Source organism: Rhinolophus hipposideros, assembly GCF_964194185.1.
Source record: "Rhinolophus hipposideros genome assembly, chromosome: 5".
Classification (NCBI taxonomy): Eukaryota; Metazoa; Chordata; class Mammalia; order Chiroptera; family Rhinolophidae; genus Rhinolophus; species Rhinolophus hipposideros.
Genome location: NC_138051.1, coordinates 2,928,922 through 2,945,044, shown reverse-complemented (window position 1 = coordinate 2,945,044; position 16,123 = coordinate 2,928,922). Strand labels below are relative to the sequence as shown.

Sequence of the window (16,123 nt, the reverse complement as noted above, 5' to 3'; positions counted from 1 at the left end):
ACACGCACACACACACAGACATGCATGCACACACACACACACAGACATGTACACACACACGCACGCACACATGCACGCACACGCACACACGCACACACGCACACAGACATGCACACAGACATGCATGCACACGTGCACACACAGACATGTACACAGACATGTACACACGCACACAGACATGTACACACACGCACACAGACACGTACACAGACATGTACACGCACGTGCACACACAGACATGTACACAGACATGTACACACACACAGACATGTACGCAGACATGTACACACACACGCACGCACACACACACACACCCTGAATCCCATTCCTGCAGCTGCCATGCCCCCCAAGCCTAGACGGGAATTCCCACCATGAGAGTGGGTCCTTTCGGCAAGGTCTTCCAAAGGTGAGTCAACAATGCAAGACGGGGCAGCTGAGGCACTGGAATGTGGCCAAGGCCACAGTGAGTGGTGGGGAAGGGCACCTGGGAGCTGCCCCCAATCTCCTGACGGAGAGGAGCTTTCCCAAAGTCCTGGCTGTGATCAGAAGGACCCAGGTCCATCCCCTCGTCCAGGCCTGAACTAGTAGGGTCAGTGCACTCTCCTCCTTCGCATCAATCCAGAGTCCCCTTGGGAGCCCTTGGCTCTCAGGCTTGGGCACAGCGTTGAGTGCTGGCCACCCAGGCACTCGCGTCCTGAGCCCTGTCTCCTTTCCTCCCCAGGATGAACCAGGGCCCGGCCTCCCTGGGGCTACCCATCACCCCAGTCTCCTTCCCTGCCCCCTCCATGATGAACTTTGATGTACCTCGGGCCAGCCAGCACGGGTGCCCTCAGGTACAGCTCCTTCCCTCCTGCCCTCTTTCAGTGCTTCACACTTCTCGTAATTCACCCACCCAGCCAGTCACCCTTCACCTGACTTGAGTAAAAGTTCACTGCATCCTGCCGTGGACCTAGGGCTGTGAGTCTGTGCTGGGGGAAAGCTGCCCATGCGGAGCTCTGGTGAAGAGTCACACATGAAAAGTTCAAGGTCAACACGAGGTCATGTACAATCTAATGAGTAGGAGGGACGTCAGAGCTGTAAAAGTCGGAGGAGAGAAGACAGAAAAGGACAAATGTTGTATGATCCCACTTATCCGCGGTAGCAAGAATAGGCAGTCAGACAGACAGAAAGATTAACGGTGGCGGCCAGGGGCTGCAGGGAGGGGAGGGTGGGCAGCTGTTACTTAATAGGCAGAGTTTCTGTCTGGGGTGTTGAACTTGATGGTGGTGATGGTTACACACATTGGGAATGTACTTCATGCTACCAAATTGTACGTTTTAAAATGGTTAAAACAGTACATTTTATGTTACGTATATTTTATCACACACACAACAATGTTTTTAATCAGAGGAGAGAGGGTTGTGAAGGTAATTAGGGCGGGCATCCAAGCACAGGACTGGCGAGGACAGGTTTCTAGTCTCTCCCTCGTCCATCCTCTGCCCTCCCTGCCCTCCTTGCCCACACCACCTGGTCCCCACGAAAATGTAGGGGAGGGGTTGTGCAGGTGGAAGGTGGGGATGCCCTCAGGGCTGCAGAGGGGCCAGTGAGCCTGAGTACGTGGGGGAGGGGGACAGACTGTGGCCGGGTCCCTGTGAGTGGCTTGCTCATCCTTTCCCACAGTCTGCACTTCAGTGCGAGCTTGCCGAATGGTGGTCCCAGCATTCCCAGGGGCCTTAAAGGACACGGGGCGCCTGGGAGTCCTTCCTGTTGTCTGACCACCAGTGTTCATGTCTGGCATGGCAAATATAGAAAGAGACATCCTCTTTGGAGCCCCAACCTTCATTTAAAGGCAAAGACTTTTGAAGAAGGTTCAGACCCGGACAAGAGTGATGGTCACAGGGAGGGGTGGGACAAAGGGGAGCCCTGGGGACAGAAGCTTCAAACCCAAAGCAATCCTTGCCCTGATTTCCCCAGAGTCATCTTACACATGGCCCTGCATTTGCCCAGAAAATTATGAACCAATCAGCGGGCAGTCCCAAGGGACCCGAGGTGCTGGCTGCTTTAATGAGCGGGCCCCTCCCCACCCCCAGGCCTCTCTGGCTGCCTTTGCTGCCTAACTGGTGTGGGGGTGGAGGTGCCCCTCCCTACAGAGACTTGCCCTCAGACCCTCTTGCATGTGTGGTACTCAAGGCCAGAGATCCAGCAATGGCAGGACACGTTGAAAGTCACTTGGCACCATGGCCAGCGCAGAGGTGCCCAGGTGCCAGCAGTGAGCGGCAGGGGCAGGCTTCTGTGGTACCAGGTGGAGGGGAGGTGTGCAGAGCCCCACCTGGAAGGGGCACCAGTCAGAAGCCTGGGCGCAGAGCTCACACAGACCCCTGCCCCACCCCCGCTCTGAACGTCAGTCCCCTCATCACTATAGTTGGGGGTGGGGATTGGACTAGGTTATTCTAGGACCTGCTTCTCTGATACCTTGGAGTGCTGTGATTTCTCACCAGCTGCCCACAATGCCAAAGCACTGTGGGCAGGGGATTGAGGCTGGCAGGCCTGGGTTTGACCGCAGCTCTGTGACTTACTAATTGGGTGACCTGTGGCAAGCTGCTCAATTTCTCCAGATCTACTGATTCCTACCTAGCTGGGCTGTGAGGTGAATCTAAAGGGCTCACCCGTGCAGAGCAACCAAGCCCAGGATGGAAGCTAAATGGATTCTGCCCCTTTCAGAGCTGCCCCTCTTAGAGCCCAGTAATGATGGCATAACCTGAGCTCTGATGAGTTAGGGGATCAGGCGGCATGACCTGGCCCAGCCTCCTGGACCCAGCACAGGGTGAGCCTTAGTATTTCTACCCACCCTGAACCCCACACCTTTGAAGCAGGTGGGGCATTGCCAACGGGCTGCTCCTGTTAGACTGGCCTCCTCCAGAGCTGAGGCAGACCTGGGGCCAACGAAACCGGCAGTGGTGAGAAAAGGTGTCAATGACCAGCATCGTCTCCTGTCTTGGCCAATTTACACCCAAGCTCCCATGGGGTCTCTTTCCAACCCACAGACCCTGCCTCAGTGCTGGTCGGGTCTTCTCCTGCCTGGACCATTGCTGCAACCTCCACTCGGGCCCCTCCCATTAGTGGTGAGAAGCAGCCACAACGACCCTCTACCCAGGGCTCTGCCCTTCTCCTGGTCCCCTGTCCCTGTCACTGACAGGACAAAGCCCTCACTCTCAGCCAGGTAGACAGGACTCATTCTCTCCAGCCTCCTGGCTTGCTGTTCCAGTTCTCACAGGCATTCTCTAGCCCCACTGGGTGACTGGCTATTCTGTGCACCAGCTATGCTGTCCCTTCTCTCCTCCCAGTCTTTCTGTCTGCTTGCTGTCAGCCTGGGACAGCCTTCCTCCCACTAAACCTACCACAAGGTCTGAGGTCCTCCCTTCCCCCGGTCAGAAGTCAAAGCTTTCTCCCGTGACATCCTAGCTCCCACAACTTGCTGAGGCGTCTGCATGGATCCTAGGGGTGTGTGTGTGTGTGTCCTACCCCCTTGGAAGACGATGAGCTCCAGAGCGGAGCAGGCTCTGGCTCGAACTCCCCCATACGCCCTGTGGCACTGCCGAGGCATCTAGCCTGGAGAAGCCTCCAGTCAACATTTGCAGACTTCAATTTCACAGCGAAATATCTATTATCTCCTTCAACCTTCACAAGTCTTTCAAGGCATAGAGTATCAGACATTGGACAGTGAACACCACCAGGTTCCAGGGAGGGGAGGGTCTTGCCGAAGGTCACATGGCCAGGGGGAAGCTGGCCTGGGCCCCGAGCCAAGGCATTGTAGCCCCTCGATGCCCCACCCAGCATCAGCTGTTGGCAGCTACTCTCCCCAGGATGGCAGCCACATACCTGGGCAGAGCAGGCAGCCGTGGGTGTGGGTGTAGGTGTGACGGGCCCCAGGAAAGGGAAGGCGGGACCATGAGCCATGCATGTAAGGAGGACTGTCCCCCGGGGAAGGCGGGTCTGCCTCAGTGGCTGGGGGTTAATGGCCTTGCTGAAGATCACGGCTGAAGGCTAATCTCATTCCTTAATTCCACAAGCCCACGGCCTTTCCTATTAGCATCTGTGGGCACTGGCTTCCCCCTCACCCTGCCCCACCCCCACATACACCTGCCACCAAGCACCTTCACCAGGGCCTTGGCATCAGGCTCTGACGGGGGTTTGACCTTGAGTCCTTCCTTGGTGTCTTGCTCCACTCCCTCTGCCCACCACACACACATGAGACCCTCCCTCTCCAATTCTAGGTCTGAAGGGATCTTTTCTGGGGACTCACCCTGGGAAACCGTCCAGGGAAGGAGCTGTCTGTACTGGGCAGGTAGACACCATTCCTTGGAGACTTCAGTGAGACGCAAGAATAAATCCCAGAGAGGACAGCCAGCATTCATTAAATACCCCTCTCAGGTGGGAGCAAGGGACGGGGCAGCAGCGGACCGAGACATAGGTCCTTGAGTTCCCCAGAGCTTGGCAGGTGGTCCAGGCTATGTGGATGCCCCTCTGGCACCCAGGAGAATGGGGGGGCTCTGGGATGGGCATGGTTTGTGGATCGATCCTGAAGGGCCACTCCCAAGTGCCACAGCTGAGCTGCAGACTGTGCCTCTGGGAGCCGGAGCAGGCACATTAGTGTGACAGGCTTCAGGACCCTGCCACCTCGGGGGGAGTGGCCCCATACTGATTTGTCAAGATCCTGCATCGATAGCTCCTGGTGCATTTGTGCTGACCTTTCAAGTGATGACTGATTCCCACAGGGGAGTTGGGGGTGCGAGCGGCCGCAGGGCTGCGGACAGCCCCTGGCTGGGAGTAGAGGCAAGGCAGCCGCTCCCAGAGCCTGCGCCAATGACCCCGAGCCCCTCCCTGTGCTGGGATGCGCAGGACGGCCTGCTGGGGTTACAGACTGCCGCCCCGTGTCCCACTCCCTGCCTCCCTGCCTTTGCAGAGGGACTGCCACCTGGGGTCCCTCTCGTCCCAGGCGTTCGGTGCCCATGCCATGCTCGGTGCCTCTTCTACATCTGTGCTTGGACTGTTTCCCACGCAGAACCTCCCCCGCTTTCTTACCCTGCCAAGGCTCTTCCTTCAGAGCCTTCCTTTGGTCCATTTTCCTACAGGATGGCTTTTCTGACCACCCACGGAATGTCTCCTGTAGCCCCTTAGCTGCGGGCTACAGCCAACGCTGTCTTGTTTCATTGTTTACATAGTCCACATGTGGTGCTCCAGCTACTGGCTAGCGTGCCATCAGGTCCCCTGCTGCCTGCGGGAGACCTGTCATGGCCTCTGCGAGGGGCTGGGCAACCTGTGTGGGGCAGAGAGGGCTGGGGACTAGGGCAGAGGTCATGTCTACTTTGGCATCCACGACGCCCCCAGCCGTGGGTGTGGACGCTGGTGCAGCTCTTAGGAAAACGGTCTACTCATGGTGAACCCAGTGCCTTAAAATATGCGTTTCCTTTAACTCAGCATTTCCATTTGGGGACTAAGGAAACCATCCGAGGTACAGAGACATGTGTCAAAGAACGTTCAATGCCGTCCTGTTACAGGACAAAACAGGAAGGCAGAAACCAGGGCCCTTGGACATAGTGGACCATCCAGCTACTGAAATTCTCAGTAACGAGCATTACTTCTCACGGTGCATATGCTGAGGTTTTCCCGGTACATGAAAGAGGAAGGATGTTAGCATGACAATTATATGCAAAATAGGCATAGGAAAGAACTAGAAAGAACCATACTGTCTTATGAACAATTGTCTTTAATATAGGAATTTAGGGTTTTTTTCCCCATCTTTCTACTTTTCTGTATTTCCCAAATTTATTCATTAAGTGTGTGTTGCTTTTATAATTAGGACAAACGTTTGTGACATATATAGACAAACACATACCCAAATGTCCAGACATCGCTTGTTTTGGGAGAAACTGGCCCCGCCACCTACTCCCACCTGCTCCTTCCAGCTATCCAAGCCTGGGGGACCCCCGGAGCTGCCCCTGTGGAATCAGTCCTTCCTCTTCCAAGGCCGAGATGGAGCCACCAGCTTCTCAGACGACACGGCGCTGGTGCTGGAGTACTACGCCTCGACTTCGAGTAGGTCTCCTGGGGCCAGGCCAGGGCAGCCATGCACCAGGACGTGCATATAAGCGTGTTCAGGCCAGCTGTCTCTGCCCCGTGGGGAGGAGTCAGGGGTCTGGGTTCCAGAACCGTCTCCCAGTGTACACAGACAGGTGGGGGCACCAGGCTGCCCTCCTTGCCCACATGGCAGCCCTGTTTCCCTACTGGATCCATGTGCTTTTGTTGCTCCGGGTGGGGCTCGCAGGGCTCGCAGCCTGGGAGCAGCCAGGAATCAGAGCCGAGCACAGTCTCAGGTCCACACTGTAAGGCTGAAGGGACAAGGGAGATCCATGTAGAAACCCAGAACGGGAGTATGGTTAGAGCTGCCCTTGAACTCAGCAAGCCCTGAAGAGTGGAGAACAAGGAGGATAAACGTGCGAGCAAAGACTGAGGCACCAGGACAGGTGGGTGGTGAGGGATGGGAGGACGCGGTGCTAAGGACCAAAGCATGGGCCCGGTGGGCCTCGGCTGCTGGGATCTGAGAAGCCCGGGTGGCAGCTTTGGCGGGAGCCTCAGCAGTCCTTCCCCCACAGTGACAGGCGGCGAGTTGGGGGCTCTCCGCAAGCCCCTGGGCATCTCCGTGTTGCCACTGAAGAGCCGTCTGTACCACAAGATGCTGACAGGGAAAGGCCTGAATGGGCTGCGCGTGGAGAGGCTCCCCATCACCGTGAGTCCCCACCCTGCCCACCAGGTCCCACTGCGCCTCACCAACACAGGTGCATGTGGCTTCTCCAGCATCTTCCAGCAGGGACCCCCACCATGGAAGCTGACCACTGTCAGGGGTGAGGAGTTCCCCCAAACACCAAAAGTCAGCCTTGCCCCAGACCAACTTGGGGAAAGGCACAGGGAAGCCCTCTGGGATAGAAGCAAGAACTCAGGCCTTTAGCCAGCCAGACCTTAAAGTGAGTTTAAGTTTTCACTTGCCCTCCTCCTCTCTGTAGAAGCTGGGGCAAGTTACTTGACCTCTCTGAACCTCAGAGCACCCGTCTCTAAAATGGGCACATGGTTGTGCACCATCTCTCTGTTTAACAAGAGTCAAGAGCCCGGGCTCCAGAGCCAGACTCTCTGGGTTCAAATTCTGATTCCACCACTTACCAACTTACATGACCATGGGAAAATTATGTAAAGTCTTAGTGCCTCAGCTTCCTTGTCCATGAAATGGGTTCATAGTAACAGTACTTTTCTTATAGGGTTGCTGTGAGATTTGGGGGGTAAATACCTATAAAGCACTTAGAACAGAGTAAGTTCTCAATGAGAATTAATATAGTATTATCATTGTCTATTTCTACGCCACCTTTTTCCCTAAATACCACTTCTGGCCATATGGTCCGAATAGACCTCAGCAATTGGGAACGTCCCCACTCTGCAAGACGCAAGTCAGGAGGTGACAGTCAACTCCACTGGAGGTGGGAAGGGCGGTACAGAGTGGTGAGGGTGAGCAGCAGCAGAGCAGTGCCCACTCCCTCCTACTCTAGGGGCACAGCCCTCAGCAGGCACCTTGCAGGGAATCCAGGACAGTGGGCGGAGCAGAGACAGAAGCTGCCCAGGACACCACGGTCTTCTCCCTTCTTCTCTCCCCAGGACACCAAGCTGAAAACCATGAATGGTGAGGCCCCCACGGTGGATCTCTCCTTTCAGCTGCTTTCCTCTGAGGTAAGGCTGCAGATCAGGGGAAAGTCAGGGCCTGGAACCCATGGGCCACCTCCTGTGGACTCTCATTGGGTTCCAACCTCCTTCACAGTTGCCCGCCTTATTCAGGGCTGGGCTCAGGGGCTTCTGGGAGGAGGGAACTGCTGCTTTGCATGGAAATGTCTGAGGGTGACTTGAGGCTCCAGAAAACCAGAAAGAGAGAGCTGAGATTAGAAAGAACAGAGTTGGAGCAGAGGGCCACCCAGATCTGGGAGTGAACCTCTAACCGGTACATACCAAACCTGGCTCACTGGGATCGAGGTTCTACGAGGGTGAACTAGGCAATCAGCTTCTGTTGCTGCATAGCAAACTACCACAAACTTAGCAGCTTAAAACAACACCAATTTATGAGCTCAAACCAGCAGGCAGTCCTACAGAGCATGGCTGAAATCTGGGTGTCGGCAGGGCTGCGTTCCTTTCTGGAAGCTCTAGGAAGAGTGAGCTTCTAGGCTCATTTAGGTTGTCATCAGAATCCAGTTCCCGGTAGTTGTAGGCCTGAGGTCGCTGTTTCCTGTCCGTGGCCCCTCTCAGCTCCTGAAGGTATCCACCTTCCTTCTCACAATGGCCTCTCCCACCTTCAAGCCACAGCCACGTCAAATCCCCCTTGCACTTCCAAACTCTGACTTCCTCCTCTGTCTGCAGCCAGAGAAAACACTCTGCTTTTAAAGGTCTCATGTGATTAGGTCAGACCCACTCTGATAATGTCCCCATCCTAACGTCCTCTGTGCTGTATGACAAGCACAGGAGTGACAGCTCAGCATGCCCACAGGTTCCTGGGATTCGGGTGTGGGCTCTTGGGGGCGCATTGTTGGAATGCTGCCTGCCACAGCTGTGTCGATCCAAGAGGAAAGATACGAGAGCCCTGCTTGATGGATGGGATCTCTTCTTATAGCCAGCTCTACCTGGGCTCTGAGTCCAGACTGGAGCCTGGTCATTTGGCCCCAGCACACCTGACAGGCACCTGCTGGAGTTTTTCCAGTGTCTTCTTGTGGTGCTGGGACAGGAGGTGTGAAGCTGGGTTGCGGGCAGTTTAGGACCATGAGTCCAGGAAATGATGGCAGGCTGGTGAGCAGGGCAGCCCACTCCTTCCAGCTTCTTCTGCCAGGAAAACTAGCTACAGTTCTGGGGTAATACGTGGCCCTGTGACCTTATGCATGAAGAACACAGGGAATCCTATGGTGTGGGGGAAGAGGTGTCTATCTGGGAAGGTGCCAGCCAGCCCGTGTCTCCCCACAAGGCCTCTGGTGAGTGCCCGAGACTTCCCAGTAGCGTGCCCCACTGTGTGATATCCTGCATTGCCTTGTGGAGCTTCTTCTAATTCCTGGTGAGAGAGTTTGTTAGATAACAACCTGATATCCCCACCACCACCACCACCAAACCAGGTAAAGGACCAAGAAGGTACTGAGAAGAGAGGACACAGAAGCAGCAAAATGCCCCCCAAAAGGAAAGGAAAGTCGTTGGAGAAAAATGTCCCAGATTGGACTCAACACTTTACGCCCTCTTCTCAGGACCTAGCGTCTGCCAGGCCACTGCCCGCTCCTTCCTTCCTTACCTCGCTTTGCTCCTGCCCCTTCACTGGAACACATGTGTTCTGAGGGCAGAGGAGCATCAAGTGCCCCTGGTTAGGGCAGCGGGGGACCCAGGCAGGCAACAGGCAGGTGGGCAGGACAGTTTCCCAGGTGCCCAGGGGCTGGGCACAAAGGTCTCCGTGATGAATTATTCACACGAGCTGTGCTAAGTGCAGAATTAATCCCTTTCCTTCCAGCTGGCGACCTCACTAAATTATCCCTCCAAGTCATGCGGGAAAACGCTGTGAATTCATTGAGCTGCTGAGTGTTTTGATCTGGGCCTTGTGATTTGAGCTTCCCCTTCCCCCAATCCCCTCCCCCTGGAGGCGGGTAAAAACCTTTCAGTAATGGATTTCTGAGAAGAAAGGAAAAGAAAGAGGACCGAGATTGGGTGTGTACCAGGAAAATATTACTAGAGGAAATTCAGATTCTGCAGCCAAGAATTCATACACACAGCTCTACACATACACACTCCCTCACACAATGGCATCTGAACACCCACACGTGGACAGTCAGATGTGCACTAACGTACACACACACACACACACACACACGCACACACCCCTTTGCAACGGCACACACCCCTAATGTACAATACAGGCTCCCGCACACATGCAAACCGACGCACAAACGTTTTCACGCCCACGTTGGCACACACAGAAGCTAAACCTCTCTGTGTCTCACCAATTTATTGGTGACCCTATCTGAGAATTGGTTCCAACTCACTTTGATTCTAGAATCTTGAAGTCCAATCTAGGAGCCTAGGGGTGAAGTGCTAGTGTAGGTGGAAGGTTTGGCGTAAGGTTCTTGCACCCATAGCACCCATCCATTCATTCTTTCACTCCGCATATGTTTAACGAGGACAAGAACTTTGGTTGCCTTTATGGATTGCAATGAGGACGGGGGTGCAGGGGGCGGGTACCGGCAGCCGTGCAACCCATCTGCCTTGAATTCACCCTCATCAGGCTTGGACATGGCTCTCTGCCAGCATCTGAACCCTTTGGTGCCCTCCTCCCTCTGGGTTGGACGGACAATGTTGAGAACTAGGGAACAGGCCACATAGCTTTGCAGCTCCGTCTGAAGACCCATCCCCCGCTCCTTGCCTCATCCTCGCCTTCACAGGCCTACCACCCGTGTTCTCCATGCAACTGCAAACAATGGCTAAGCGCCTGCTTTGTAGCAGATACGTCCTGGTTTCAGGGATCTTACATTGAAGAAGATGAGAAAAAGGCCCTGCCTTCATAGAGCTTGCATTCTTAGAGAGCAAGGAGTGTGGACCAGACAATGAGCAAATCAGTTCATGAGCAGATGTCAGCTCCTGAGAAGAGGCCTGATGAAACCAAACAAGGTGACATGACAGAGTGCTCAGACAGGCTCTGTGGATTTTGCTGTGACAAAAAGACCAGGTTCCTTCCATCTTATTGTTCCACCTAAGGTATCTCCCGCAAGTTCATGGTGGAAGGTACCTGGCCTTCATCTTTGCTTTCCAGCCTGTGGGACCACAACCATCAGTTTTTCCATCATTTAAATCAAATGCTGTTCAAAGCTCTATGAGCCACACCTGAAGTCTGGAGGCCTTAGAGTGTCCTGTGGACACTCCAGCTGCAAGGGTGCGATGATGGGCCCTTGGGGACCCCTTGTCTGTGTGGCTAACAGTTCCGTCTCAGGGGCAGCTTCTCGCTCATAGTCAGACATGCTATAGAGAGGAAATACCTCCGAAGAAATGATACACAAGCCCTACGTGTGTCCCTCCCACTTAAGGACAGCCTCGTTTCGGTGACCTTCCACAGAACAGGCCGTCCTGGTTAATTGACACTTTGGTGAACAGGCTCCCCATGCCCACTGCTTCCCATCACGCAGCGCTCTAGGAACAAGAGTCCTGTGGCATTCCCAAACAGCTGGAGACCCCAGCGGTGTGTCAGCAGCCCACCCTGGGTAGGACTCTCCTTGACGATACCCACTATGGGCGGTCAGCCCCTCCTCGTGCTCTGCCATGATAGGGAGCTCGCCACCTCTAGAAGGAACACATCCCACGCTACAGCGGCTGCAAGTGATAGAAACCCCCGACATTGAGCCCACTCTGCCTCCCAGAGTCCTCCCTCTGCCCCAGCCGCCGGGCTCTGGCCTCCGGGCTACAGGGCAACCCCAGCAGGCTTCCTGTGCCGGGTCTGGAGGCTCTGGCACCTGGTCAGGCGACCAGCATGTGGCAGGCACACTAGCCAAAAAAGCCTGCAGTCTCAGTGAATGGCAAAAAGGCCGCTCTCCTGGTTGATGCTATCGTGCGTGAAGCTGGTTCTGTTGGCGATGAATGAAGCTCGTCCCTCTGGCCGGGCTTCTCTATGGCACCTGCTGCTTCTGGTAATCCTCGAAGCTGGACTGTGTGTGTTGATGAGGACGTGTATAACTACGCACAGATAGATAGAAAACGGCCCCTTGTCGCACACTCTGTGGGGCTTGACCTTGGAGATCCTTAGGTTCCAAGAATCCCCGAGCCTGTGGCGACTCCACAGACACAGACTCGGATAAACCTTTGGGCTCCTCCACTCCCTCTCTGATGCTGGCCTCTTCTCTTTGAAGAGTGGGATCTCGTCCCCTGGGAGTCTCCGCTTCTCCAGGCTAAGCAGCCTTCTCTTTTAATGAACAGGTTTCAAGATCCTGCAGCATCCTGGGTGCCCTCCAGCTGGCAGACAGCCTCTTTGAAGTGAGGCCCATGCAAACCAGGTCTCCTAGGCCAGCCCAGGACCAGAGCCTGGCACACACACAGTAGGCGCTCCCTGTGTAGGTCCTGGCTTCCCGGGAGGAGATGAGTCTACACAGCCACGTGGGTGGTCAGCAGCACGTCCCCGCAGGGCTGGGGTGGGCTCCAGAGTCTCGCCTAGGCAGGTGCCAGAGCACCAGGCAGAGGTAGGGCCTCTCGGAGGGGTGGCCACCCCTCCTTAGCCCGCAGCCCTGAGAGATGCTGGCGGGACTTGAAATCCACTGGCTTCCTAGGATTAGGCACAGGGAGGGTGCATTTGAGGAAAGGAGGATATGGCACTTGCTGAATGGGGGAAGGAGCAGCTCCCAAGTCCGTCTGACCCTCTTTCTCCCTGTTCCCCTCACTGAAAGGGACGCATGGTCTTCTGTGCCAGGCAAAATGCTGCCCTGGTGTTTTAATTCAGACTAGTTACAAAACTCTCTCTGGAGACCCACCCAGAGTGGGGACAAGTGGCTATTTAGAAAATGTGGATGGGAGGGCAGGGGACAGGCTGCTGGCTTTTGATGATTTTTAGGAATTTCTCTGAAAGGCACACATGACAGCCATAGGCTGGTCCTCAGAGAAGCCCCAACACCAGCCTGCCTCCATTTCCTCACATTGCCAGGAAAGCCGAGGGTCTAGGATGGCACAGCAGCCCTCCTTGGCTGGTTGTGTCCTATGGAAGGTTCTGTCCCCACCCCCCAGGACTCCAGCTCTGAAGCAACTACCGTAAGGACAGTAATGGATCCAGAGAGAGACCCTTTCCCCTCCCACAACCTTACAATACCCCTGCCTGTTTTTGCTTCCACCACCAAACCATCCCTGTGCTCTCACTCTCCCAGGCCAGATGGCAGGTGGCAGGAACAGGCCTAGCCCTCCCAAGCTCACAGTACCCTTTCCCCCACCTGCTCAGACTCTAGGCCCAATCCAACCCCAAGGAAGCTGGGGACTCACGGGTGAGAGCCTGCACTTTTCCAGGACCAGCCTGGCCCTTGGCTCACAGATGAGAAACCCAGCATTGGGGGGGGGCTCCCCGTCCCACCACAAGGGGCTCTTGCCCGCTTTGCACAATGGTGAACCCTTCCCAGTAGTGTTCCACGCCTTGGGGATAAATATTGCTCCCCCACAGCGTCTTGGTTTTCATACAGTTCCCCTCATTCTCCCCACTCAGGGAGGGAATTTGACACTCCGTCTAATACACAGGGTTCTATAGACTATTGGCCAACTTCTTGTGCTGGGCTCATTACCTCCCAGGAAGCCCTCTCCAGCCTCTGTCAGCTCCTACGTCAAGATGTCCCTTTTGCCACTCTCCAGTCCCTCCCCTGGCCCTGCCTTTTCACTCCTGAGGCCAGCTCCGGAGAAGTCAGCTCCCATGGCCACATGAGCCCTGCTGATGTCTGCAGACTTATGACGTCATCTCCCGCCTGACCAGCTCTCCTTCCCTGACTGCTTTTTGTCACACTTGGTTTCTGCTTCTCATCTTCCTGCGTGTCTCCTCTTGACAAGATTCCTCTTACAGTGTACCCCCAAAACTCTGGGGCTGGATCAACATTAGAGGATAGAATAGGACCATCACCCCCTTTCTCCAAACACGTTCTCTCCTTTGGTGTAGCCAAAATCTATCATTTGCTTTATTTTATTACTAACCAAGGCTATAGGTTTCATTTAGAGCCTGTGAGTCCAGTCTGGCCCATGAGCCATTATCAGGCAGCACGTCTTCACCTTGTATTTCTGCTGCTCTAGTTGGAAGTTAGGCAGGGTTTCTCTTCCCTGTGATGTTTCACCTTCTTATCTCAGCCCATCATCTGGGCTTGAGATCATTCTGGACCCAGATTTTATCACGTATCACATTCACAGTCCCACTTCCATCCTCACCCCAACCTCCAGCTCATCTGTGGAGGTGGTCGGGACACTTCCAATGCTGTGATGTACACTAAAAAGTGTTCATCCTTAAATCTGGGTTTGAATCCTGGATCTCCCACTTCATCTGAGCCACTCTGAGCTTCACGTTTTTCATCTATGGGAGGGGGTGTGACCCCTACCAGCCAGGAGCGTAGTGAAAGTTGAGTGAAGGAGCATGTGTAAGTGCCCGGCTGTGTCTTGCCGACACCCAGTGCAGGAAGTGCTGGGTCACCCAGGCTGCTGACAAATGTGCTGGACTCGTCAGGGATGAGGATAGAGCTCTCTGGGGAGGGGAACGTAGAACGCTGCTGACCCATCACTTGGTACCCGCTCCTCACATCAGGCGCTCCACCAGATTCACATCCATCAGGAAGCCTTGTCAAGTGCTGAAGACAAGCATCACCAGTAACACCCTGAATTCACAGCAGTTTTTCAAGGAATAGAGAAGAGACAATCATCTCTCCAGAGACTAGACTTGCTAAAGTCCCAAGTGTACCCTGGGGGCTGGAAAGGAAATGAAGAAAGCGAAGACCTGCTTCCCGGCCTGTGAGCTCCCAGGGTGGACAGGGTTGCACCAAGAGCCACACTGCCGGCTTATCGCCAATACCTCACCCACCACGGATCCTGTGTTGCTTTGAGAACAGAGCCTGCGACTCCAGCCACAGATGGAGTGCACTGAGTCAGAATGCAGGGCTGGCTAAGGAAACTGGCCCGCTCTGCTCTCCCATGAACCAAATGCATAATTGGTGGATTGAAGAAGGGGGAGGAGAGGAAGAGAGACAGGGCGAAAGCTTCCAGACCAAACTTCTCAGAAATGGGGGGTGCTCTTGGGTTTCTCCCCATATCAAAGCCAGACTACCATAGCCTAGACCTCCCTTCAGCCAAACTAGATGTAGAGCCCTAACGTGTCCTAAGGTTAGGGATCACCCGTCTTGCTGAGGTAGGTGCTGAGGTAGGTGCATTGAACATCCAAAGGTCAGGGGAAGAGAAACACGGTGAGCTCTGCCTCAAAGAGTGGCATAGAAATTGGCAAGGCCAGGTTGCTTCCGGCAGAAGGAACCACAAGGGCAAAGCCACGGAGGCGTGACAGTGTCTGAGTGCATGGGACATAGGGCAGCTGCTGTGGGCGGTGACACTGGAGAGTTAGATGGGGCCAGGATTTTGGAGGGCCTGGATGACAGAGTTTAGACTTTGTCACAAAGTGATGAGAAGTTAAGGAAGGTCTTAGAGCAGCAGTAGGATATGATCTGACGGATATGTTGGAAAGGTCTCTCTAGATGTGAACAGGAGGAAGGCAAAGGAAAAAAATAAATGTAGAAAGACCAGCTTTCAGGCTTATAAAAGTGAGCCCGCAGCCTATCCACTGAACCACAGACAGGGCTCTAGTTCTAAAATCCCGGCCAGAATTTTTAAAAATCCTTATCACTGGCTCCCCTCCCCTGGCCCCACAACTTACTTTTAGATTAACCCTCTGACACCTTTTGCTGGAGAAAAAATCATGTCCCCAGTGAGGATTAACACTCGGGCCCTTCTTGGCTGGCAGACAGACTTGGAGCTTCAAACCCGGCCGGCTGCAGCTGCCAGACGGCGCAGGACGCCACCAATGAGGCTTGCAGTATGCAGGAAGGCAGCAAGCCCTCTTGGAGGGGCCTGTTGTCTGGGACTCGCCTTCAGCTGAAGAGATAAGAACCTACAACTGTGGCCACAGGAAATGACAAAGCAGTGACTGATCGGGAGCCGCTGCACAGGGCTCATTATGGTGCTTGCCAGCGGGCGAGACACCCTTATCAGGGAGAAAATTGCATCAGGCCTCCTGAATTACTAGCGATTGGAAGCAGATTTCTTGGGATGCACTTTGTTAGATACCTAATGAGCAGGATACAGGCGGGCAGAGCCCAAAGCCGGTGGGGCGGGGGACAAATGTCTTTGTTAAACAGAATTTGTCAGTTTCCGCTCCAGGCTCCCTGGGGAGGGTTCAGGGCCAGCTAATTGAATTAAGAGCATGTGTGCTCCAGCGGGAAGGCTCAGGGCGGGGCGAGAGGCAGGGAGGCCGGAAGGTGGGCGCTTTCAGCACCAAGGACAGCAGCTGCAACCTGGCTGGTCTGTAATTGCCAGAGCCGGCTGGAGC

General features: G+C 54.8%; 1 protein-coding gene across 1 annotated transcript in view; it reads left to right on the top strand.

Moving 5' to 3' along the window:
• CCDC33 (coiled-coil domain containing 33) overlaps nucleotides 1-16,123 on the top strand; it is an 83,868-nt gene that overhangs the window by 23,368 nt on the left and 44,377 nt on the right. The window contains exons 6-9 of the mRNA XM_081049183.1: nucleotides 722-833; nucleotides 5,946-6,075; nucleotides 6,633-6,766; nucleotides 7,681-7,752. Of these exons, the coding sequence (XP_080905309.1) occupies nucleotides 722-833; nucleotides 5,946-6,075; nucleotides 6,633-6,766; nucleotides 7,681-7,752 (448 nt within the window). The remainder of the gene's footprint in view (nucleotides 1-721; nucleotides 834-5,945; nucleotides 6,076-6,632; nucleotides 6,767-7,680; nucleotides 7,753-16,123) is intronic.